The 27,728-nt window shown below is 39.6% G+C and overlaps 2 protein-coding genes across 3 annotated transcripts in view; one reads left to right on the top strand and one right to left on the bottom strand.

Annotated features, from left to right (window-relative positions):
* The window catches only part of LOC135199966 (uncharacterized), a 31,422-nt gene extending 4,855 nt beyond the window's left edge, over positions 1-26,567 (top strand). The window contains exons 2-6 of the mRNA XM_064228094.1: positions 6,319-6,438; positions 7,493-7,645; positions 9,761-10,014; positions 10,707-10,898; positions 12,900-26,567. Coding sequence (XP_064084164.1) covers positions 6,327-6,438; positions 7,493-7,645; positions 9,761-10,014; positions 10,707-10,898; positions 12,900-18,017 — 5,829 coding nt within the window. The 5' untranslated portion in view covers positions 6,319-6,326 and the 3' untranslated portion in view covers positions 18,018-26,567. The remainder of the gene's footprint in view (positions 1-6,318; positions 6,439-7,492; positions 7,646-9,760; positions 10,015-10,706; positions 10,899-12,899) is intronic.
* LOC135199968 (uncharacterized) overlaps positions 1-27,728 on the bottom strand; it is a 126,891-nt gene that overhangs the window by 97,570 nt on the left and 1,593 nt on the right. The window lies entirely within an intron of this gene.

Below are 27,728 nucleotides of genomic sequence, written 5' to 3'. Positions count from 1 at the left end.
CCATTGGTCGTTTGGCAGGGAGAGCGGTGGATGCTTGGGTGGTGGAGGTCCTGAAGGAAGGTTACGAGATCCCTTTTGTTTCCAGACCTCCACTTTCCAATCGTCCTCTCGAGTTCAGCAGTTATTCCCCTCACTCAATCAGGGGTCAAGCCTTGGAGAAGGAGCTTTCGGCCCTCTTGGAGAAGGATGCCATAGAGCGAGCTCCTCCTTCTCCCGGGTTTTACTCTCGGATGTTTGTAGTTCTAAAGGCCTCGGGTGCCTGGCGCCCCCATCATAGATCTTTCGGTTTTGAACAAGTTCATTCTAAAGTCCAAGTTCAGGATGGAGGGACGGTCCAGACTGTTCTTTCATCCGTCAGGAGGGGGGACTGGATGATTTCCATCGATCTGCAGGATGCTTATCTGCAAATCCCCATCCATCCAAGAAGCAGACCTTACCTTTGGTTTTTCACGGACTCGGGAGTTTTCCAGTTCAAGACCTCCACAGGTCTTTTCTCGGGTGATGGCTCCTGTTTCAGCTATTCTGCATTAGTTAAACGTAAGGATGCTTCGGTATCTGGACGATTGGCTAGTCCAGGCCGAATCTCTAGAGAAATGTCTCCGGTCGAGGGAGATAGTTCTGTCTCTTTGTGTCGAGTTGGGCATTCGTGTCAACTTCGACAAGTCCAATCTAATCCCTTGCCAGATCATGACTTATCTGGGGATTGTTTTGAATTCCCAGATTTTGAGGGCTTCTCCCGCTCAGAAACGTATAGACAAGCTTCTGAGTCTGATCGAAGAATTTTTGTCCTCCGTAACGCAGCCAGTTTCTCTTTGGAGGTCTCTCCTGGGCCATTTGTCATCCCTCATCCAACTGGTTCCCGGAGGTCGTCTCAGAATGAGGTCCCTTCAGTCGACACTTCGCCAGTCATGGGATTTCGTGTCCGAGGACACGATAGTCGCCTCTTCTCCACAATGTCGGAAGGATCTCCGTTGGTGGATGCAAGTTCACCGCCTCAAGTCAGGGACATCTCTTCTTTCGGTGACCTAATGTTATGGTCAGACGCCTCGGACCAAGGTTGGGGCGCACACCTGGGCTCCGAAGCCGCTTCGGGCCTTTGGTTAGAGGAGGAGAGGAGCATGTCAATAAATTGGAGGGAACTGAGGGCAGTGTACCTAGGCCTTCTTTCATTTCAGGGAAACAAACTGTTGGAGTCGGTTGTCGCGATCTTTGTCGACAACACCACAGCAGTCTCGTACTTGAGAAACCAAGGCGGCACACAGTCGGATCTTCTCACTCAAGAAGCCCGATCAATCCTGTGTTGGGCAGAGGGGCAGGGGAAAGGGGGATTACGTTGGTCCCTCAGTTTATCCTGGGCCATCACAACGTCTTAGCAGACGCCTTGTCGAGACCGAACGAAGTTCAAGGGTCGGAGTGGACACTCTGCCAGGAAGTCTTCGACAGCCTCAGGAACAAATGGCCTGTCACGTCGATCTGTTGCAACCCCACTGAATTTTCGGTGCCAGATATTCTTCGCCCCTTACCAGACTCCTCAGAGTGCCAGGACAGACTCTCTTTTGCAGGACTGGGAGGGACTTCAAGCCTATGCTTTTCCTCCGTTCTCTCTGGTGAGGTCAGTCCTCAACAAAGTGAGGGCAACCAAGCGTCTGGATCTCACCTTGATCGCCCCTTCTGGCCACAGAAGGAGTGGTTTCCCGACCTTCTGGAAGCACTGGTGGAACCCCCCATTCGCCTGCCAGAGAGACCAGATCTTCTCAAACAACCCCATTTTCATCGGTTCCATCAGAGGCTCCACATGCTTCATCTTCATGCCTGGAGACTGTCAGGAGGTTCTCCAAGCATGAAGGGTTCTCCTCCAGAGTGGCGCGACAGTTGGCTCTTGCCAGGCGGCAATCAACCAGAGTAAATTATCAGGCTAAATGGTCGGTTTACAGACGTTGGTGTAAGTCTCAAGGACATTCAATTTCTAGACCTTCCTTACCGAAAGTAGCGGAGTTTTTAGTTCATTTACATCATGACAGGGCCCTGTCACCTTCGTGCATTAAGGGTTATAGGTCTATGCTTTCCTATGTTTTAAGGCAAGTCTCCCTGAGATCTCTTCATCTTATGTCATTAGAGATTTACTTCGATCTTTTTCCCTATCTCGACCCAGGCCGCAGTGTTCGCCTCCGACATGGGACGTTAACAAAGTCCTTCAAGCCTTAAGGTTCCCTCCGTTTGAGCCTCTGAATTCTGCCAAATTTAGGGACCTCTCTTCTAAGACACTCTTCCTTCTCTCACTGGCTACAGCCAAGAGGGTGGGTGAACTGCAAGCACTCTCTTTTCTGGTTGCCAGATCTGGACAAGACATGATTTTGTCATACCTTCCTGAATTTGTCGCAAAGACTGAATCGTCTGATAATCCCATTCCCAGGTCTTTCGTACTGAAGTCGCTGGTCGACTTTGTTGGTAATTTAAATGAGGAATTAGTTCTTTGCCCTGTTAGGGCGCTCTCATGTTATTTACACCGCACGAAGGACATTCAGGGTCGTCCCCGTCATCTGTTTGTTTCACCCCGAAATGTCAAGAGACCTATTTCAAAGAATGGTGTATCCTTTTTTCTCAGAGATCTGATCGTTAAAACTGGTGGTTCGGCTGCTGGGGAAGACCAGACGCCGAGAGCACACAGTATTAGAGCAGTTGCTACATCAGTAGCTTTTATGAACGTCTCAGTCGCCAAGGTGCTTGAGGCGGCGACTTGGCGTTCTAATTCTGTTTTTGCCTCTTTTTACTTGAGGGATATTTCTCTAGTTCTAGGCGACCTTCGTTTTTCTTTGGGTTGGGCCCGTTGGTGATGGCAGGACAGGTCGTCAGACAGGAGAATTAGGTAGTCTTCCTGTTTTACGTTTGGTTGCTACCTATGTATATTATTCATTAATTTTGTTTGTTGTATATATTTTTTGTTTTTGTATTATAAAACCCATTGGCAGTTTTTGACGTAGTTATAATGGGAATTAGGCAGTTTGGTATTTAGGTGTTTTTGATGACAAGGACTGACTGCTTGGCAACTCATGCTGCTTCCATTTTCAGTGTGAAATGGTTCCAGCCACTGGGTTGTCGGCACTGGCGACTACGCTTCTCCCAGAGTCGATGCTGACCTAGGACTAGCCACTGGTTCGCTTGTCCTGACGACTCCTGCTTCTTTCCACTGTCCTGGACAGGGAATTAGTCGATGGATCGTCTGCTGTCATCTGGTGACTCGCTCACCATCTACTTTTTGTCTCACCTGTCTTCTCGGAGTCAGACACTCGTGTGAGATCAGGCGACATTTAGATTTTATAGCCCTGAGTTTCTTGTTGACGAAGTCGGTTGCGTTGATACACCCGACGATGATCGTGTAACATGAGACCAGGTTGGACTGTCAGGCATTCGTCCTTCGGGACTGAATCGCGTTTTGCTCCGCGCTCCTTTCTCTTGGCACCAGAAAGCTCGAGTTAGGAGTTGCTCATGAGCCGATTCGTTGCTGGCGACTTCGGGTTGCGGTGATACACCCCCAAGGTTTGCTTAGCTTTGAATCGCCCAGACAGTCCAGACACTCATCCTTTAGGGAAAGAATAGTGCTTGATAGTCTTCAGGGTGCAGCCTTGCTGTCCGCAATTCGTCTGACTGGTCACCTGGTCGGTCACCTGACTTTAGTACAGACGGACTGACTATGCACTTACTCCTTGTCCTGTGCTACCGCAGTTGGTGGCATTATGGTAGGAGACTTTGAGTTGTTAGTATCTTTGACCTTGGGTTGAGTTTTGACTGCCTATGATATATATTTCTTTGTTTGTTTTCTCCTATTCTGTCCGAAGGGGAAATTGTATTCAGATTCCCTCCTCCTTTTCAATGTGGTTAATCGGGCTAGATAAATTATATTAAGGTAATGTTTATTAATATGGAATTTTTATTCTAAAATTAATATTAATAATACTTACCTGTATAATTTATCTAGTCCCACCCATCCTACCCCACGATCTGCCTATCACAACTGATTTGAGGGAAGGTTTTCGTATCTGTCAACGACAGTGTTGCCAACTGGCGGACAGAATAGGAGGTAACAGGGTTGCCAATGTGGTAAATTTTGGTGCGGTTTTTGGGGATTTAGGGCTAGATAAATTATACAGGTAAGTATTATTAATATTAATTTTAGAATAAAAATTCCATATTGATTATATTACAATATACATTCAACGGATTGATTTATCAAGAGTAGTGGGATACGCATAGCCTAGATTGCTGAAAAACCTATATATACATGAAATTTTACTGAACTCTCATGCTAATATTCTCTGACAAAGTTAAAGATTAGTCTTTACAAATGCATTTGAAGCCCAACATTAGGCAAGGTTTGGTCATTTTAGGTTAGGCTGAACAGACTAGCTCAAAATGTAATACATATGCTACTTTCTTGTCATATTAGACTGTTACATGCAAGTTTCAAGTTAAATTTGTTATTTTAACAAGTGTCCATAATTGCATATGCTTTCTTCACTGTCATTTCTATTTATCTCATCAGATTAAACTACTTTTATAGCAATTCTATTCAAAATGAATAGTTACTATGATATTATCAGCTTCTATTGGAAATTTTCATGCAGAAATTATAACTTTTGCTTCTTGAAGTTTGCCATATTTGACATTTCAACCAGAAACATGTTTAAAGGCCTGTGGTCGGGTACAGAAGTGGCGTCTTATGCAAGGTTAGGTCAGGATTTACCCACGTGAATATGGCTTTCTTAGAAATTGAAGCAATTACTGAAATTCGTTGTGGTCAAATTTTCGTCATACCTACATACACAGCCACACACACACTAGTCAGAACACTGAACCACAGACAAATGCTAATTATAATTTATAACTTTTAATTTGTGGAGTAGATGAAAAGTTATTCAGATTGACAAGATATATAACAATACAGTAGACCCCCCCCCATAATTGTGGGGATGGGTATCAGCTCCCCCCTGCAAATAGCTAAAATCTATGAATACTTGAAACCATCAAAAAATGCTTAGAGCTGCCTATTTTGATAGTTGAAACACAGAAAACCCTCTAAAAATGCTTATACCTGAGTATTTTAAAGTTTTATGACAAAAAGTGCATTTAATCACGAAAATGATATGAAAATACAGTAAATTGTGAATATTATTCAGTGATAAATACCACGAACAGACTAGTTTCCGTGAATAATGGGTACCTATATACGGTCCATAAAAAATCCACGAATCGGCAAGTCCCAGAATCATGAGTCCAGGATTGGGTTGGTTAACTGTACAACAGTAACATGTACTAATTATGGATATGCTAAGCCATAACATTGGTTATTGAGGTTAGCCAAACAAATGTAATAGTACCTTATTTAGGAAATATTAAACATTTTCGTGTTCTGGTTAGCTAAGTTAGGGAGACATTTTGTATTTTATAGGCTAATTAATATTGTATATTATAGTTACATCGTTTAGTAACAAATTAATTAGCTGTTGAGGGCCTAATTTATATTCATACTAAAGGGCAATTTTTTTTTCTGTAACTGTACCTCACAATTGATTTTGACATGAATTTTATGTTGACATTATCTGCATGCCTTTTATTTTTTTTTTTTTAATGCTGTTTGGAACCTCTGGTCGATTGAGTATTTTCTTGGTCTGATAGGCTGTTAGTCACATGGGGTCTGGCAACTCTTGGCTAGGTTAGGGTTGGTAAATTTTATCGTAGAGGCTATTTTGTCTATGGTAGTTGTACCAGTTAAGGGAGCCCAAATGCATATACTACTACCAAAAATTCAACAGATCATCTAACTATGCCTTGTGGTGCATTATCATTGGGGGAATCAGCTGGCTCTCTGCTCACGTCTGATGTACGTTACTGAGGGATGTCGAGAATTGTTTAAAATACGTTGTATACGAGATAGATGAAATTATATTAATAAACTGCCATTTACGCATAGTATAGGTACAAAAGTATTGATAAGCGCCCTTGCTATGATAAATTTCTGTTATAGAGCAGCTGTCATGCCATTACTTTTTTTTATCAAACTAAATTGATACCTTAACTAGAAAGTTAAAAGTTACTGTAAATAAAAAAATTTGCATGTTATATTATTCATTACAATATATATTAATTATGATTTTCACAATTATTATTCTTTGGTAGCTTAACCAAACCATTTTTAGACATTTGAAACTTTCACAATTGTTAGATGTTTTAAAACTGTAATTCCTCAATTTTAGAAGTTTTAAACTTGAATTCATGATTTTTTTTAGATGTCACTCCATTTGCTACTTCTTGGCGTTTCAGGTTGCAGGATGAGTGGGCTGCATCGGCTCCGAGTTACGGAGCTCCACCCAAACCTCCTGTGCATTCTGTGCGGAGGATATTACGTGGATGCCACCACCATCGTTGAGTGCCTCCATTCTTGTAAGTGTGGCAGGTGGTTTTACGTTTAGGGTATCTCAGTATCTGAAGTTATTCTGTGATTTATTTTAACTTGAAAATTAGGTCAGTGTCTGAATATCTAAAAGAGTACATTTAATGCAATGTCAAAAGGGTATCTTACTGTTATTTAGGATGTATTTGAACTAATAAAATTAGGTCAAGGTGTAAATATTTAAAATGCATTTGACATTGTATATATGTATGAAAAGTATCAACATGTCATCATGTATTTGAACCTTGGATAATTAAGTCGAGTTCTGAATATCTAAAACAGTACATTTGACACAATGGAAACATGTATCTTACCATTTTTATGATTTATTTGAACCTTAAAAAATAAGTCAAGGTTGGAATATCTAAAATAGTATATCTGACACAATGTAAAGAGTTAGCTTACTGTTACTTAGGATGTATTTAATCCTTGAAAAATAGGTCAGGGTCTAAATATTTTAGAGCAAAACATTTTACACATTGTCAAAAAGGTATCTTACTGTTTTAATATAATGTATTTGAACCTTCAAAAATAAGTCAAGGTCTGAATATTTAAAACAATGCATGGAAGTACAATTTGTCAAAATATAAGTAGTAGCTACTTTTAATTCTCGCGTAAGAGGCTATTTGTGAATTACTTGTTCATTTTCAGCTCCATTTTTATTCACTATCGTACTTCCCGTGTGTAAGGGGGCTGTTGGTAAAGTGCACTGTAGGCATTGTAAAGGTTCTTTGCAGCCTTCCTTTGGCCCCTAGCTACAACCCCTTTCATTCCTATTACTGTACCTCTTTTCATATTCTCTTATCTTCCACCTTGCTTTCCACCCTCTCCTAACAACTGCGGCTGTAAGGTTTTCCTCATGTTAGTTAGACATTTCAAACCTCTCTACTCTCAATTTCCCTTTCAGTTTTGAATGACATAGTATATCTTAGCACTTGGCCTTGGGCCTGAATTTTATATTTCATTCCTTTCCAATCCAGTAATGTAATAACTTTTTAGATAGTGATAGTCAGTCTCAAGAACTCTTTCATGTCATATTTTCAGTTTGTAAAACCTGCATAGTACGATACTTGGAATCAAGCAAGTTCTGTCCCATCTGCGATGTCCAGGTTCATAAGACCAAGCCGTTACTCAGTATCAGACCTGACAAGACCTTGCAAGATATAGTTTATAAGCTTGTACCTGGATTATATCAGAGTAAGTTCTAATTTGTGTGTTATTGTATGACGGCAAGTTTCAGTGATAACTATGTTTATGTATGTAGATTTAGCTGTACTGTGTCACTATTTTCATGCCTTTAGCCATACATTACAGCAATTTTTGTGATTGTAGCCATATTTTTTAGTCGTGGATCATAATTAGTTTCATGCTTTTAGCCATCCATATATCACAAAAATTTTCAGGCTCTTAGCCATATACCACAATTGTTTTCAATGCTTTTAGCCATATACCACAATTGTTGTCAATGCTTTTAGCCATATACCACAATTGTTGTCAATGCTTTTAGCCATATACCACTATTGTTTTCAATGCTTTTAGCCATACATTATAAGTACATATTTCTCTCCTTTTATCCATATACGTATCAATTATTTTTAGCCATACATATACTATACTATCATAATTATTTTTGCGCTTTCAACCATAGAACCATAGACACTGTACAAAGTTTAAAGATTCTCTTTCGAGGTATGCCACCTTTCTGTCTATGGAGGACATTGCAAAGAAGGGTTCAGTGTTCTTCCTCCTGATCCTTGTAGCCTTCTCTGAAAAGACAAGTATGACTGGATTCTCTGCGCATTCCTTTCTGGAGAAGGATGAAAGCCAGGAGGATGGGGCATTTGCTGGCCAGGACATTGAGTCCATTCAAATGGTGGTGTACCTCTAGTTAACTACGTGAAGAAGCAGGACACAACAACAAAGAACCTGTCTGATCTGTAGTCCTCTCTGGATATCAAAGATGCTGTTGAAGGCACTTTAGGAGAATTGACATTTACAGTAGGTAGAGTGGCATTGGTAAAGCAGGCGGACTATTATTCTCCTCCAGTTCGCTCTCTACTGCAAGCAGGAAGAACCACCTCTTCATTGTCACAGAACTAAGGCATCGCACCTTGCAACACCTAGATGACCCTACTCATCCCCCCATTACATGGCAGATGAAGAAGCATTGGTCCCCCTTTTAGGCCAAGTAAAGGACAATTGTCTTCAACCAAATCTATTGTGAGAGGTGGAATGAGTTTGCAAGTTTTCTGTCTGCCCTCAGACAATGAAGGCTAATCTCCAGAAATATAGGAGATTTTGGGAGAAGATACAAGCAGTCATTGTTCTCGGATGTCATTGAAATTGCTTACCAACTCCTGTTAGTGGAGATAAGTTCCCCCGTCATACATCTCAGCCACTGGACTATGGACATACAATAGAGACCCTGTGAGTTTCTAGGCCACTGATAATTAGGCAAGTGGTCTAGAGGTAGGTGATTGGCGAGTTGTATTATGGGTCTCTAGGCCTCTTTGGTTCAGTCAGCCTAGCAAACGAGTATTTGCAACTGACCCCCTTTAAGATGGAGATAGAGTTTGGTGCCAGCAACCCATCAGGAAGGGACTTTGATCATCTTGAACCTCCAGGGGGCATACTCTCATGTCCTGATCCATCTGTCATTGAAGAAGTACCAGCTGAACAAAAGATATGTTCAGCATTCAACTTTGTTGCAGGAGTAGCTCAGACAGACAACCCCAGGAGCCTGCCACCCTGGAGGAAACTTCTCTAGCAGTTACAGATCCTCAGCTTTTATGACAACCTCAGCATACATCTTCAAGCTTCAAACTTTTCAACTGATATGAAGACTGGAAGGCAAAAGATGGTGTATAACTGGAGACATTCAGGAATGCAGATGTGGGCGTATGATTGACGGGTTATTTGGATATTGTTTATGTTGTAAAAACTCAATTATAGAAACAGATGCCTATACAGGCACTACCCTACTTACGAACATTTAACTTACAAACATCCAGAGATACAAACAAACGGAATTGCAAATTGAAATTGTGTTCAGAGGGCTCCACTTTGCCCACCCTTATATGTGTTTTAAGATGCAAAAATGTACGGCACTGTACGAACGTAACTTGCTCATGAGTAGGGTGGTGTCTGTAATAAAAATTTTGTGATTCATGTCTTTTTCCCTCAAGAGTCAAGAGATTTGATTTGTCATAGGATTACTTAAGAGACTAGTAAGTAGTAGCGTATTTATCTGTCCATTTGATTTAGGTGAAATTATTTTTTTATAAAGTGTGTTGTCATTTTTTTTGGTTACAGATGAGATGTGTAGACGAAGAGACTTTTATGCAAGCCATCCTGAAGCAGATCCTCTCACACCAGAAGATGGAGGAAAGGACCTGGGTCGGTGGTACATACTACCCGATGATCCAGTGTCTGTGGCCCTCCACCCAGCATCTTCCTCATACAACCCAAAATACTTTAATCTCCGTTCAATGTCTGCACCCACCCACACTTGTCCTAGTGCCAAGATGTCAATGGATGAAAGTAAAACACCTCATCTCCTAATGAAGGTTTGTATGACATAGAACTTGGGACCAGAAAAGGGAGCTACCATAATCTGGTAACAGTTGGTTTCCAGAGAATAAACAAGCATGATGTTAAGGTTTCAATTGTTTAGAAAATCTTGAGGTTTGTAGATGAGAATTAAGTTTTGTTGTTGTATATTAGCTTAATGCAAATTCATATATATATATATAGTACCAGTTATTCCTTGTGGAAGGCTATAGAAACCATTTAGGAGACAAATATGGTGATGGTATTACTACTTGTCTTCTGTATTGAGGTGTCCTGTTCAGTTTTTCTAAGGTACTGTTGAGGAACTGTAGTATTCTGGCATTTTCTCATTTGAAATTTGATTTGTGTCGAGGTCCAGTACTGAATTACCAAGTGGACAAAGAAGTATACATAATACTACTTTTCCCCAATATTTTCTCATGCCCCACATTCTTCTCAGTTTGTGCGATTGCCCCCATCGTAACATTTATTTTTTATTGTAAAATCATTACCATAATTTCTTATGCCTTGGGGGTCTGTAGATTTATTTAAACAAGAAAATTTGAAATCTTAAAACTTCTCCCAGAGGAAGCCATTTTCAGTGCATACTACACCTGATGTCTTTTGAATTCAGGGCATGGCTCCTTACTTTTATTACCTTCTCTTCTTCAAGTCTTGTCTGTTACGTCACGCACTTCTCTGTTCACAGAAGGACGGCAGCCATGTGCGATACCTCCAGTGCCCAGCAGGAGTCAGCATTGCTCAGTTGAAGCGGCTGTTAAGAGCAAAATTTGGCGTCGGTCCATCTCATCCGTTGGCTGTGCTGACGTGCACTTCAGAAGATCCCCTCAGTGATACTTTAACTCTCGTCGATGTGGCATACATAACATCTTGGCAAAAGGTAAGCAAAGCCGTTAGCAACACGGGCACTACTCTACTTACAAACGAGTTATATTCCGGACTGTACTCTTCATGCATGCCTACTTTATCCTAAAACAATTCACTTTGGTACATACAGCACTGTATTTTATAGAATAGGCACACCGAACAAACTTTAAACTTATGAGTGGCAGAGGGGAGCACTCTAAACACAATTTTAATTTGCATTCCCATTTGTAAGTTGAATGTTCGTAAGTAGTGTGGTGTCTGTAGTAGTACTCTGCACTGTGTGCAAAAATACATTGCAACAGAAATTGCCCAACTTTGTATGGTCAGTTTTACAAAGAATATATTGTTTTCAGTTATTTAACCTGGTAAGAAACCCTACAAATTAGGATTTCATTAAATTATTAGTAAATTTTTGTGTGATTGTTACATTATTATTATTATTATTATATTCAGAAGATGAACTCTAGCCATATGGAACAATCCCATAGGGGCCTCTGATTAGAAATTCAAGCTTCCAAAGAATATGGTGCTCATTAGCAAGTAAGAGAATGTAAAGGGAAATATAGAAAGAAAAGATTTCTGTTATTAAAAAGAAAAAATTAATAGATAAAAATATATCGGTATGATATACAGGCAGTCCCCGGGTTACGACGGGGGTTCCGTTCTTGAGACGCTTCGTAAGCCGAAAATCGTCGTAAGCCGGAACATCGTCAAAAATTCTAAGAAAACCTTACGTTTAATGCTTTGGGTGCATTGAAAACTAATTCTTATGGCATTTTTCATAAAAAAACTTCAAATATTGATTATTTTGCATTTTTGGTGTCATATTTCATCTGCCAGATAAGCGTTGTAGGCGTCGTAACCCTGGAACATGCGTCGTAACCCTGGAAATAATGTCTGATGAATATAATTGAAAAGCGTCGTAACCTCGGAACGTTGTAAGCCAAGACCGTCGTAACCCGGGGACTGCCTGTATTAGAACATTGTCAATCAGGATGGGGTTTCAGTAGAGCTTGTAGTTTGAAATCCCATGCTCAGTGGTATGGTTAATCCCACATTCTCCAGCCAAATGTTAAATTGCTTCACGTGTCTGATATTCACCATAGGCGCTCTAAACTTAAGACAATTCAAAATACCATTCAAAATCACAGTATGTATTTCAAATATACAGTCAGATTGAGTAGCTAGATAGGGAAATTCATGTATTCCTAACTGACATACACAGTATATAGTTACTGTAAAGGATTTGGAAAATCATTTAACTACTAAAAACATGTTAAAGCAATGAATATTATGTAGTCTTAAAATGTTTGTTAGAGATATTATTATGCAGTCTTAAGATGTTTGTGAGAGATAAGAAAAATGCTCTTAACCACCTCACGACACAAAATGGTCAAATTTTGTAGTTACCTGCATTTTCTTGTATAATCTCTGTAAAAATACAGCTAGGGAACAATATAAACTTCAAAAACTTTTGATAAATCTGGTCAGTCAGCATCTTCAGATAGGATTTAACCTCCAATTACAGTACGTACGTAGTAGTCTGGATTTACATGATTTTAACATTCATAGTAGCTTCTCAACTTAGCAGACTTTTGTATGTATCGGCTACTATTTTATGATTATTTATTCTTATGCCACCATTTTAGATGTAATCATTTAATTAATACTATAGCTCTTAAACTGATTGGTCAGTGTAAATTACAGGTTGGTTTAGGTTAGGAACTATGTGGAATTGCTGTTTTGTATATATAGAAAATATTTAAGTGCAGGCTATAACATAGGGCTTTGTTTCTTAACGGACTTTGTTGCATATCTGAAAGACCAGACCCCAAAGTATCTAGTATTAAGTTTGGAAGTGACTAAACAATCTTCTTGAAGCTTTTGGGAGATCCGGACAGTCGGGATTATCCAAAAGTTGGGCTGTGTCTTGGTATCACTTGACCAACCATAAGAGTTTTTACCTTTACCTCAGATATTTTTTGCACACTGATGACCATTTTTTGTATTGCAGACTGAACCACTGCAGTTGCAATATAGGATATATGAGAGAGCTAGTAAAAAGATCAAACTGGACCCGGAGTCGTTAAGTTCCGAAGCCTTGAATTCCAATGAAGAAATGCCAAAGTTAGAGCCAAGCGTCGGTAACGGCGCAAACATTTCGGCGTACGCTTCTCTAGATGCAGCGGGAAACGTCCTGGAGTACAGGTGTGCTCCCCTTCTCCAAGCCTTCGAAACTAACGATTGTGATACATCTCTTAAAAAGGATGAGGAAAAGTGGCAGACGGAGACTGGGAAGGGCACCGCGGAAGCCCAGGCAACCAGCTGCAAAGATTGCGCCGCAGATGCGCTCGCGGTGGCCGCGGCCAAACCCGAGGAGGTTGCCGCCCCAGAAGAGAGTTGCAAGGCTCCAGTGACTGAGGAAAAGACCGAGTCTGTGCAACCTGAACTGACACAGGGTAATGGTGGAGAGAATGGAAGTGAGGCAAAAACAGACACTGGTGGTGGTGGTGGTGTTGAAAGTTGTGATAGTAATTTGCAGAAAGTCACAAACGTGACGGACGGTAATAATATTGTCGACGCGTATCTGACGTACGACAGAGCTTACGCTGCGGCGCCCAGCAACGGCGTCAACGTGGGGGTGACGTTCATACCCAGTGAGGTGGGTTATATTAGCCCTGCTGGAGTTCCTTGTACGATTATCCCCAGTGGGAGTTGTGTTTCAGTGAGTGGGGAGTGCATTCCGGGTGGGGTGGGGGTTCCTACTGCTGGTGCTGCTGCTGCTGCTGTGTGCAGTGGTGCAGCTCTACACAGACCGTTGCAAGGGGAAGCGGGGACGACCGATCACGTTAACGTTTGGGTCGCGGCCGGTCTTCAGAATCTGGTGAGTGAGCCTGCGTTGTTGACTGTCGAGAACAAGCCCAGTGCTGTCGATATGAAGGACGGAGAGGACGAGGGGAAGGAAGTGCAGCTAACTATAAGTGAGTCTGGGATAATGAGTGCTAGTGGTAGGGGGACTACAGTTGAAGGAATGGTCAATGCCATTGAATCAGAAGCTTGTGAACTTTTATCAAAAATAGAAAGTGGTTCAATTGGGGAGGACTTCCCTCCAAAGGCCGGGGAACAGCAGGTGGAGAGAGAGACCAGCGCTGAACCTTCAAATGTGATAAGTAAACAGTCCAAAGTCAAAGATAATATTTCTGTACCCGTAGACTCTGTCAAAAACAAAGTAGATGGGAAGGGTAATGCTAACAATAAAAATCAAGTGTGCTTGAAGGGGGAGAAATCAAAAGTTGTGACTCCTCCTGGAAATGTTTCAGCTGTGACTCTTAAACCAAATACTACTACAGGTCCCAAAGATTCCAAAGGAGCTGTGAATGAAAAGACAGAAACGGAAGCTTTCCCTGATAATGTAGCAAAGAAGTCCATTAGTGAAAGTCAAGACAAAACCTCAGAGAAAAGAACAATAGAATCCAGAAGGCCAAGCGACACTCAGCAGCCAATGAAGGATTCCAGGGAGGTTAGTAATGCAAAGGACGCAAGGTCTACACATATTCCAGCCAGCCTGACAGCAGCTAGCATGGCAAATCTCAATAAACCTCATCTCAAAGCAGGACCATCAAAATTGTCTCAAGTTGAGGAAGTTAAAAGTCAGGACACCAAGCCAGGTAACAATGGAGTTAATGTGAGGAAAGAGGGGAAGCAAGACCAGAGTGGGAAACAGTTACTGTCGGGCGGCTGCAGGAAGTCATCGCAGCCGTATGGGTACAGGACACTCAAGACCCCTCCAAAGAGCTGGAACCCCACAATTTCACGAGAGCAGCTTGCTTTGGGAGCTGGAAAGTCTTCCAGTGGCAAGGGTCTACAAGAACACGTTCGTCCAAACAAGTTTTTCAAAAATCGTAATAATCCGAGGTTTTTAGGGAATCCTTCGGCTGGGGTCAGACCAATGTTTGCAAATGTGAATGACAACAGTTCAAACCAGCAGAAACGAGGCGTTGTCTTAAAGCTAGACCCAAAAACTCTTGGACCAGTACCTGTGCCTGTGAGTAATGATATAAGGTCCTCCGGATGCCTAACATCTGTGTCGAGTTCAACTTCCTCCGTGTCTTCCGGTCAGTCGGCAACGATATCGACAACTCAGACGACGATGTCCCTCGTGGGTTCTTTGCCAATGTCTTCGGACGGTCATACAGCCATTTCATCTTTGCAGACTTGCAATATGGAGGCTGCTGTAGCAGTTGCAGCGCCTAGAGTGGAAGATACACCGGTAACAAGTACCAAAGGATCACCCACTTTGCCTACATCACTCAAGAGTGTAGCCAAGGAAAGTACAAATTCAAGTTCAAAAGTCATTGGTAAACTTAACACTACTGTTCAAGAAAGTAAAATGATTCATGATACAGTTAAAACTACCAGTAGTAGTAGTAGCAGCAGCAGCAGCAGCAGCAACATTGGTAGTAAAGTGAACAACAAAATTAGTGCCACAGCCAAAAGTGAAAGTATGTCCATTGTACAAACAGCTGTTAGTAATTCCAAAGTAGACATTAGTGGCCAGTCTGTCATTGTCAAAGAAGACAGAGCTAATACAGGAACGACTGTACAAGTTGTGAGCACTGTTGGAAACATGGTGCCTAATTCTAATTTGCCTAAACCAGCTTTATCAACAGCAATCCCAACTTGTGTAACACAACTACGAGCAGCAACAATTAACACACTGACTCCTCCTAATACCAGTTTCCAGCCTCAGCAACACTTTACAGTGGGGTCTCCAGCAGTGGGCATAATACCTTCTTCGTGTGGGGTGTCCCTTCCTGCCACAATAGGAACGATGCCTCTTCCGTATTACACCAGTCCTTCTCTGGGTTACCCAACTTACCCTTTTGTTTATCAGAGTCCAGACGCTACGATTGGCCTTATTCCGACACACCCCTCCGCCTCCTTTATTCCCACATTTTCTTCTTGTTTGTCGCCTCGATCTCCCTTGAGTCCCCGTAATATTGGGGGAACAAAGATGTTACCGGATCTACCGCTTCAATCCAACCTTCTTCCACTAGTGCCCTTAGTTCCCCAGGTTCCCCCACAAGCCCTCTCGCCTCGACCCATGACCCCTCCTTCACCAAGAACTCCAACTTCCAACCAGTCTCCAAAGCCATATCCTACACAGTCACCGAGACAGTCTAGCACAAACCATTCAAGACCCCAAACTCCCCACTCTCCCAAGACACTAATAAGTACAGGACACACAAGATCTCCTGTGCAGTCTCCAAAGCTACCTGCTGGACAGTCTGTTAAGCCCCAGTCAGGGAGCCAGTTAACTCCAACCATAACTCAGCCTCTTACTCAGACTCAGACGTCAGGGACTCAAGTCACCAGTTCTTCTCAGTCGCCTAACTTGGCTTCCAAATTGAATGCCTGTGTACAAACTTCATTTTCTCACACAACTATCATGCCTAAAAACAATATGAGTTTCATTCCTTCTAAACCTTCTGTGCCTCTTCCTACCAAGAACGCATTACCCAGTCAGTCATTAGGATTAAGCCAGCAGCAGGTGGTATCTGTTAGTAGTTGTTACCCAAACACTTCTCAGTCCCCAAAGCCTTCCAGACCAAAAATGCCTCAGTCCCCTAAGCTAACCAGCTCAGTGGGCTGCACTCTACCATCAGAGACTCTTATTAGAACAGGAAGCACGACCCAGCCTGTTCGACCTCCAACGCCACAGTTTGCCAAATGCTCTACCCCGTCTTACTCGGCAGGTGACACGAGGACTACCAGCGTGAGCACTCCCAGAATGACTGTCACCAGTCAGGATCGGCTGCAAATAGCAATACCGCAGTCGCCTGTCTTTACGATGCCTTTGCCTGTCTCTCAGTTCACAACAGCTGTCTCCTCAGGAGTATCTGTTACAGGGTTGCCAGTACCACAGATGAGTAATAGCTTGGATGGCACAGCAATGTTCCATCCACAGACGTTGCAAGTATCTATACCACATACAATGTCGGCAATATCTCATAGCGTCAATGGCACTGGAAACACGAGCATGACTGCCGTGAGTAAAGTGACGGGAAATCTGCCCGAGGTATTTTCTACAGTTTCGTCTTTTATTCCAAATTCATCCTCTGCATCCCTGCTTTACCCTCACAATAGTGTACAGAATATCCCACCTGTTTTAACAACAAGCAACATGACCCCAATTTCTGCAGTAACTAGTACACCAGCATGCATTTCGGCAGTGCCAAGTTGCACTTCACTCACTCAGAATTTTCCTTTCAATAGTAATGCTTCCTGTGTGAACCCCATGATATCCCCCTCAATCCCTCCCCCAGGGCATATTCCATCCAACAGTGCAGCTGAGACTCCCAAAATATCATCTGTTATGCCTGTTGTAGTTTCAGTTGGGAATGTAGCTGTGTCATTGTCTGGGAACAACAACACAAGTTCAAAGGTTTCGGTGAACAATACAGTGTCTACCAGCTGTCCAGCAGTGACTGGGGCATCTCACGACGTGACCAGAAGTGTGACCTCTGCCGTGTCTGTGAGTTCATCCGTAAATTCGTTACCAACAAATGCCTGTACTAGTGTGTCGTTGCCTCACAGTACTGCAACATTTTCTGTACCTGCTTGTTTGGGTACCACCACTATATCAAGCACAACACCAGTTACTCCACCCGGAATGTTGTCAGTGATGTCGACCAACAACAAAGTTGAAGAATTCCCCCATAAAACGTCATCCCCCACTGATGTACATAAAAGTTCTGTAGCAAATACCATTTCCTTAAGTACAACTGCTAGTGTAGCCATATCTCCATGTATTACTGGAAGTTTTGCCGTACCTCTGAACGGTACGACCGACGTCGTGTCGTCCCAGTGCAAAACACTCAACACCCCAGACAGTATGGCTAAAAGCTCTCTGTCCCCAAGTAGTGGTAGTGGAGTTCTCAACCCCAGTGGTAGTAGTGACATGGGTGGGAAATCTGTGGTGATGAATGCAAGGGAGAGAGGTGGCAATATGCCACAGCCAAGTGCCTGTACCCCTGTCTGTGATGTGACACATGTGATTGATGCCAAACTACAGTGCGCTGAACCGAGCGTCGGCAGCAGTGATGGCCCCAGGCCATGCCTCAAGAGTTAAATGTTGCACAGTTAAAAAAAAAAAAAAAGGGCAGCAGCGTTGTTGGACGCCACAGATATAAATATATAGGACTTTATATAATACTATGGTGTACCTTAACCTGCCAGTTATTTTGTAAATTATACAACACAAATATCCTCTTTGTTAGTGTGTTTCAAACACTTACTCTCAAAGCCACTTCTGAAGTGCTAGTTAGGGGCTTCTGAAGTGCTAGTTAGGGATACTTATTTTTGATCTTTATGATGCCTTCCTTTGTCCTAGCCAAGTCTTACAATAAACAAAAAAAAAAAGCTTGTCATGGTGATACCACGAGTGTTTGCCAGTCATATTAACACTGAGAGGTAGAAATCTTGCAAGTCCATCAAAAATGTGGACATGAACAGGTGCACAAAACATTTTCATATAATTCTTATCATCAACATGGCTGTGGTTTGCCTCTTGCATTTCATTGAATATTGGGCAACAAAATTGATTACTGCTTACAGATTTATAAGTGGTTTTGTGTGCTGAGAAAGTTGTCCTCATTTCAGTGGACTTGGATGGGAGATTACTTGTTCATTTTGTTTGCATATACAGTCATAGGTAAATGTATCCTTGTAGATTCCATCAACCTTGTTATAAAGTCAAAAAACGAAGTGACAAATTACGTATACTCTTTTCCGATACAAATTCGCTTTGAAATTTGGACTACTCGACGGATCCACCATGGCAACTCCACTTTGAATGCACCTTTTTGCACGCCTCTTCAAAACAAACAATAAAAACCCTGTTCTTCGGACTGTACAGGTGGGAGGGGGACATGTTGGGCCAAAAGTAGTGAGTTCATCCTCTTCATTAACTTGAGCAGTTAAAATACAGGAGTGCTCTATAGATACAAGTCTGTTAAATATGGTTTCAAGTAAGCATTCTGTAGTAGTCTTTCAGTTGTCATATACATATATATAAATATATATTTTACAGAGATAAATTTTTATCATTTAAAAGATGAAACATTATGCTGGTACATTTTTCCAAAACAAAGGCATTCCTAGTCTTTGCTTTCAAAGAATTTTTTGATTTAGTAGAATTTGTTAAAACTGAATTTGTTACTGCTGTATAAAATAATATATAATCTTGTTAAGGTTTTTATTGAAGTAGTACATTTATTTTAATATGATTAAACTGTAAGACATGTTGAATTTAAGTCATTCTGATGAGTTGTATTATGTTGAATAACTTAATGTCTTTCCTGGTGCATAATACCATATATCTACGGTAAAGGGACAAACATAACACTCCATTGTATGATGCACAGCTCTGGCTCACGAATGTTTTACCAAAGACGACTGTTCTGTATCACGACCAATTTTAAATTGTCAGCTTGCAGAGTTCAAATCGTCAGCATGTTGATTTAGGAAAAAGTGCCAGCATGAAGATTATTAAAAGAAAAAACTTCAAATTCTACTTGCAAATGATACCATGAATGTTATTTCTACAGAACGAAAGGGTTAATCAGATGCATTGATCCAAAATAGTATTTTGGAACAGTTATGATGTATACTATTTGTAAAACACCACATTGGTGGGTTAATTTTGATAAATTCCCTGGTGTTCTTCTTGTGTTTAAATCATCTCACATAGACTTTTAAGAATTATGATATAAGTTGATAGCTCTTATGGTTGATAATATTTTTGAGTTAATAAGAAAACTCAAGTGGTACTGCAGCCAGTGTTCCTTCAGTCGACTGTTCAAATTTGTTATGCCAAATGCTTGATTTTTTTTGAATGAGGTTTTGTTTTGTTTATTTTGTCATATAAAAAGATTCTCTGGGCAAGGATGCACTGGCTTAAATCTTGTTACTGGTGCCTGCTCGTAAGACTAATGTGTCATATTTCAGTACATAAAATTCTTTTCACTTGTGTTAGAAATGTTTGCTTTATTGTAAAGAATTGTTTTCACCTTTTTTTGTAACAATGTTGATGCTAATTATAGGTTAGGTTAGTATTTTGTTAAACACACTTCCAGTTGTACATTTTTAAAACTACCAGTGCCGTGATCTTTTGCTTCAAGTCTGTGTGACGCTGTAACACGAGAAGAACAGAATAGCCATTTATGAGAGATTATCTTTTTGACTCAAAATAAAAATGTTTATAAAGCTCAGATTTATGTATTTGCTCAATAGTCTGTCAAGCATACTATTTTAAGGCAATAAGGATGAGTTTGTAATTGTTTATATTCTGTTGATTCGATTCAAAGTTTAAGTTGTAAGATTTTATATGGTTGGCGTTTTATTTCTTGACTTGATGCTACTTCAGCCACTTGGTTGTCCAAGGATTAGTATTTGTAAGCACGTACTGCAGCTTTTACGCCCCCGAGGTTAGACGGAAAAGGACTTTTTGGCGAAGACTCTAGTAGAATTGGTTTTATCTCTCAGATGTGATTCTAGGACGATGACAATGGTAGAAGTGTCTGTCGGTTTCAGACAGTGATTGTTTTTATTCTGAATTCAGATCTCCTGCATCTGAATATTTATTTTTTTTACGAGGATAGACAGTGATATTATTGTAGTTGAATACGAAACACTTACGGGAATGTCTCCCACTCATTTTCCATAGTATAGATTGATTCGTGTTTGTTATGAAAAAAAAAACAATGTACGTACTGTATGTGTACTACTCCCATTTAAGCTTGTTTGTATCTGAATCCCACAGAAGTATTCGTTAATGGCTAGGCCATTACCTTTTGATTTTTAGGGATCTGTCCGCAAGGTAAATTAACAAGTTAAGTGTAAGTGTAAATAATTCTTGAAAAATGGCTTTACTCCACTTTTGCTTCTAGTTTTTATAGCATTGGTTTTGAAAAACACACCCTTTGGACTTGACTAGAAATGTAGCAGTTTTGTATTAAGTGGGGCTATCTTTTTAAATGTTTTAAGTTAGGAAAAATTTCCTGTTTCCATTGTGATTTTCTATCTCATGTCTTATGCAGTGATTGTACAATTTAATTTTGTTATTTGTGAATACCAAAGTGAAATGTAGAAAACATTAGGTTGGTTACTGAGAGTATTGCTTTAGAGACATGATTATGGCCCACACTCAAATTCCTCTTGGTTTGACACAATGATAAAGTTACTGTATGCTTGTACGTTGGGTTGATTTCTTTACTTTACTGGGACCGCAAGGCTAATTTTAAATGTTATCGCAATTTAAAACTGAAAAACCTTAGCTTCACCTTTTTCATTTTGGTTTTGTGGCAACTAGCCCCAATTTCTGTCCATATATTGATATTACAATTCCTCTGGTCCATGCATAGTAAGTTGAGTAGTAAGTCAGGTTTGTACTTTCTGTAGCCATAGCTTTATCTTCTGTACTTAAAAAAAAAAAGAATCTTATATTGTTTGCGTGTCAGTTGAAGTTGCGTACGAATGATGTACTCGCACCTTCCCAAGTTTGTCGGCCTCCAAGGGGGTGAATGTTAGAAATGTAAAGGACAGTGCTATTTGTTGCTTGAATTCATTCACATGTGCTGTGGTAAAGGTATTACATATTTCTTGATTTATAAATCGAATTCCTTCGTTGTTGTAGATTGTGTGACACAAACTGTTTTAACTAAATTGCGAAGTTTAAATTCTTAGTTTTTGTAGAATATTTTTCTTCCAAAGATTATGTCCTCAAGATTTCTGTAGCTACTCCCCCCATAATTTTTTTTTTTTTTTTTTACAAAATCTAGTCGTGGGTGACAATCTTTAAAGAATTAGAAAAAAGAAATATATACAATTTATATATATACATATATATGCACAATTTTCTATTTTGTACAGTAAATAAATTGTTTTAGATGGTTAGTCTAATGAAGTTAATTCTGTAATTAGGTATAACTTTTTTTAATAGTAGTGTAAATTTTTTTTTTTTATTTTGAACCTTCTCGTATTGGTTAAACCTTTGGGGTCGTAGCTAGTAGAGGTGTCTGTAGGTAAGGCTTAGGTGTCCCTTCTGCTGTATTTTGTTCTGCTTAACCTGAAAATGGTACTCTTGTTCGTTTTATACATATCAGGCATTTTTTCTGTTACAGAAATCTGAAATCTGTCTCTTAGCTTTGAAATTTACAGTGGTAGGTAAATTGACATGTTATCAGAAGTGTGCATCATGGAAATAGAGAAAAGGCTGTCAGTTTCACTCATAATTCAGGTGATTGTATTGGCTTAAAAGTCATGGCTGGCAGTAAGGGTACTTTTTTTATCAGATGAGGAGAAAGTATGTTGGGAAAATCCTTTGCATTTTATCCAATGTTCATTAGCTTTATACATGAAATTTTATAAGAATGAACTATTACTTATGACAAACTTATGCAATGAAATTTTACCTCTCAACATTGATCAGTCATGGTTTAGTACTGACATGTGTCTGTAGTACTCTACTTTTAAATGAAATTGATATCCAAGAATACTCAAGAGTGGAATTGCTTGTGGAAAGTGCAGGGGGATTTTTAGGTGAGGTTAGGCAGCCAATAATGATTGACTGTGTTGCCAGTAAGTTTAACATACTAATGAATAAGAAATTGAACCCTCTATGTTTGAGTACCTTTGTGTGTGTGCGTGTGTATAGGAATTTCCAATCGGTAATGGTCATTCTAGTTGAATATAGTCTATCAATATGAAGAAATTTATATAGAACAGGTCACAACTATCCTCTATAGTGTACGCATTATTTAAATACTACCGTGAATAACATATCTGGTAACTTTAAAATCCAGTAAAATATACTGTTTCAAGATTTTTTTTTCTTTTTATGTAGGTTTGACCTAAGGATGAATATGGTAGAGCCTCATTTTGGTTGTTTTGATATACTATAGTATTGTTGATAGGTGGAAATGAAGGAGCACTGTGCTTTTACCAGTCAAGATTTTGATGTATAGAATGCACAACTATTTTTGCAGGACAGCAAATACAGTACTTCTGTTGCATATAGCTCTTGCTGTGTGTGTGTGTGTGTTTTTCACGTGTGGTGGAACGTAAATGTATGTAAAAATTTATTTGGACAATACAGTGCTTTATTTAATACAGTATTAGGAATAATCCAGTGATAGGAAAATAAAGTTTTTGTAACAATCGTGGTTAGTATGCCAGAGAAAAGTTATATTGTAAATTTTGACAAATTTTCATTTTCTTGTTGCAGAAATCATGTATATTGACTTGAAAATATTTTTTTCTTTATTTCTTTCATGTTCTGTGTACAATTCATGTACTATATTGACTTGAAAATATTTTTTCTTTATTTCTTTCATGTTCTGTGTACAATCTTATGTTCAGTACTGGGAAATTCCATGCACAGGAATATTCTTTTAAAATTCCTTATTCCAGCATTTCTAAGTCTTCTGAACCCAGATATGCATTTTATTTCATAACAATTTTAAAAGTTAGTTTCCTCTCAGAGTTTGCATTTGGTTACCATTAATATTTCTCCAGATTTTCTAATCCTTATAGGGCTGTAGTAAGCGTTCGTTCATTCTTCATATTTCTGTGTTTTCCGGCTTAGAATGTCTGTTCTTTTCCTATAAGTTTTTCATGAAAGAACCAGTATACTACTAAGGATTCCTTTCATTTGGCAATCACTCAGCTCAACCAAGTCTGATGGCCCCACCTGTCTGTGATTATCAGTCTGAGATTAGTTACTTTTTAACCCTTTTTATGTTCATTTGAAACCCTGAAGTCAAGCTGAAGTTGGATTTCAGGCTGCGGCAGACTCATTCGCGACGTACGGAATCATCGATGAGGATTTGATTTACAGTATGTGTTGTAAAACTACCTGTGTTATTAAAAAAGAAATTTTTTATATGATGAATAATACTAGACTAGATGCTCAGGATGTTTTAAGAGGTATGATTGGCCCAACTGTTAATAATCCTCTCATTCTCTCTCTCACTCTCTCTATCTCACGTACTATCTCCCTGTCCATCTATCTATACCTGTTTCACTGTTGGTTTTATGTTATAAATTTTTTACATCCAGAGTCTATGTTCAATTTTATGTATATGTAATATGTACAGCTATTCAGATTTGCTTTTAATACAATGTCATTGCAGTCGCTTATTTTGCTTTCACCCTTTTTATGTAAGGAAAAATGATGAGTCTTCCTTGATTTTGTCAAATCTGTGGAGTCAGCGGTTTTGTCTGGGCATGCATTTGCTTTTGTAAAGGTGCGTTCACACAGACGGACAAACATTATCACCAATTGACAATTGTCTGCCGGTCTTTGCCTTGTAAGTAGAGTAAAAACAGTGATATACAACCTCATCTGGTATCACTGTTTGTTGCCAGATCTACTTCCATCGTTTCAACGCTTATGACGTCATCCTGCTTCGCCTATGATATGGTAACAATGTTTGTCCGTCGGACATTGTTCGACCGTGTGAACGCACCTTAATGATTGTATCAGCTTGCCTAACAATGCAGTGCTGAATGTATGAGTCTTAAAACAATTGATTGTTACAGGATCATTAAAAATACAGACATTGCTGACAGTCAGAAAACTTGAAAAAGCAGATCTTTGCAGAGTTTGAGAAATTTCAAACTCATAAAAAACTGTATAAATGTGTTCAGAGCTACTGTATTTTACCAAAATTTTTAAGTACTGTACAACAAATGGGTAAAGTAAATGGTGGAATACGCTGACAACCTGCCCATGAAGGAATTGGAAAAAATAAGGATACTGATAGCAGCCAAACCATTCTCATTATTAACAGCGGCGTGGTTGGTATGGTATTAGCGTTCCATCTCGGTGGTCGCGGGTTCGATTCTCGGCCATTCCATTGAGGAGTGAGAGATGTTCATTTCTGGTGATAAAAGAAGTTCACTCTCGACGTGGTTCGGAAGTCACGTAAAGCCGTTGGTCCCGTTGCTGAATAACCAAACCAGTCTCAACTCTGACCAGATCAGACAATCATTCCCCATATGGGTTATTTTGTGTGAAAAGTATCTTGTGAATGAGTAGCATACCGGTAGCAAGTTGTAATGCATGAAAAACTAAAACAGGTTATGATACTTTGGTCTGGTTCAACTATCAAATAGTTTTATAGTCCCGATATTTTTCTAACAAACTTGTAGGACTATTTAACCTTTGGTTGAACGATTGACATGTACATTAGCCAGAAGTTATTTGATGAATGCAATATACTGTCATAGCATCAAAATGTGTGAATATCATAATTTCAACTAAAGAAACAAATACCATTCAGGCTGTTGAAGCTGGAAAAACTCTGTTTGTTGAGTGTTCACATTGGCAGGATTAACGTTCCACCTCTCCTGAGGGGATACGAGTTTCAAAGGTATCCTTCAGGAGAGGTAGAACATACACCCTGCCTATGTGAACTCTCTCAAGAGACTGAGAGTTTCCACCTCTCCCATTGGCTTATCAACAGCCAATCAGGAAGCGTGGTAAGGGACTGGCCTAGACATCAGATGCGCGGTTGCTGTGAATCTACTATAGTAATGGCATAAGGATTTATGTGGGGTTTAAATTTGTAATTAACGATACTTAATCATACCTGTAGACCATCAGGTAATTTCTAAATATTCCTTAATATCTTTGTTGTTAAAATCAGAAGCAGTGTCTTCAAGTTATGTAACCTAAACTTGAAATATGTAACCTGTCTGATGAAATACGCTGGAAGGTATTTACGGCAATGATTATTTGGGTGGGGGAGGCTTCACCAAAAGGGGTGAGATATTCTCTCTCTCTCTCTCTCAGCCAGGCAAAGCGAAAGTCATCATGGTAAAACTAATGGAAAAATCAAATTGGTCAAGGAGAAACCTAGACTCACAAATATATCAATTCCAGTCAAGTGATAAAACCACGCATAAACTTCTGTGTAATAAACAAGAAGAACGCCATGAGAAAAAGAAGATATTCCAATGGATCTCAACATGACGACGCATATTTCGGTCAAGGGACCTTCCCAAAAATACAAAAGACATTTGAATCCTGCTTACTCTTTCACGGCGAACCAGCCCCTGAAAATCATCTTCCCTGATTGGCTGTCTCGGGGTCATAACAATGTCATGTGACCCGTTTGCTCTTTCGTGATTGGATGACAGGAATTTCGCGCTAAAAAAAAAACACGTACTTCATCTTTTTCTTATTGGGTGGGTGATGTCATTATCTCCTTCTGCGGAAACAACAAATAAGACCTCAAGAAGGATTCTTGTTATTCCACGGTATTCTAAAGGGACGTTTTCGTCACCAATTAGGACATTACTTCGTGTGTTTATTTGTAATTTTTTATCAGTTCCTTCGGTGATTGTATTTACAACAAAATGCAATATTAAAAACATGTTTCACTACTTATAATCTCTTCAGCAGGACATTAGTCGAGGTGAATATTTATCAGTTTTATAATTTCGTTCTGTGAATTGTTTTTCTCATAACGTAATGGACTAATAAAAGCTTTTTTTTCCTGCGTAATCTATTCCTTAGATATTAATCGAGGGGCTTTTTTTTCCTTTTCTATATTTCCTTCGGTAAATGTTATTTTCTCATTACAAGATACAACGATAATAATTTTTTTCTACTTGGTCTATTCACTTATTCTAGTCCTACCAATCCTGCTTATACGCTTTATACAACACACAAGCTATTACCTCACGAGCCTCGATCAGTCCTGATTCTTTCATTTGCATTCAACAGCCACATTTATTTCCAAAAGTTATAACAGGTTCCATTTGAAAGACACAATGGACCTAGTGTGAGCTTCAAAACTCTTCTTACACAACCTGGGCAAGTTAGATTAAGTACCACCTTCATAATTTAAGTCTATGGTTTCCACGAACACTTCTCTCTTATCACTATACATTTCCACGAGAATACCTATTCTTGTTCACTCTAAGAACTATCTCCCTACCTACTATAGTAGTCTATATCCTTGTTCACTAAGTATAGCTTACTTCTTTTGTTACCTGCTTTTGCACTGAAACGCCTACAATGCCTACCATTAACACCTCTCCAAACCAAGCCACATACAGACAGATTCGGCTTTCCCATAAACATATTCCTCTTTCTCTCCTACATAGCCGATCTCATCTTTACAATGATTATTTAACAAAATATGTTCGCTCTTTCTATAGCTACCTATCTTTCTCAGTCTTGTAAACACACAATATTATTTCGTTGCCTTTCTGAGGTGTCTAGAATACTTGATTTTGATGGTTACAAATGCAAAAACATGACAAAAACAAAAATACAAGCGACTAGGCGTATTAATACGACAAATCCAATCACTCGTTAAAATATGCTTCAACGAAACTAAATGTCCAATGTATTTCGCCCGCGGGAAAACAAATATATTACCATACATAAATAAAAATAAAAATCTACGATTATAAATACGAAAATTACAAATTGCTAAAGAAAATACAAAATGCAAAGGCAATAATACACAATTAACGCTCATATAAGCGTTACAGCAGCAATTATATAACAATACTACACAGCTTCTTCGAATAACCAAGGCAGTATAACTTTAATGTCAGTCAATTTGGAGAATAAATGTGACCTCACAAAAAACTGCTAAATCATGCATGCATTAATAAGCCAATGACAAACATATACAAGGCGACAACATTCCTTCAAAAATCATAAATATGAGACTATAAACGTCTCAATCCGAAAACTACATACTTATTTTTCACCCGTGTGATAGTTCAACAATTGGTAGTACTATAAACATCAAAAGCAATT

The sequence above is a fragment of the Macrobrachium nipponense genome, chromosome 26 (assembly GCF_015104395.2).
Source record: "Macrobrachium nipponense isolate FS-2020 chromosome 26, ASM1510439v2, whole genome shotgun sequence".
Classification (NCBI taxonomy): Eukaryota; Metazoa; Arthropoda; class Malacostraca; order Decapoda; family Palaemonidae; genus Macrobrachium; species Macrobrachium nipponense.
The sequence above is the reverse complement of the archived record's forward strand: the minus strand, read 5'-3'. Positions and strand labels throughout refer to the sequence as shown.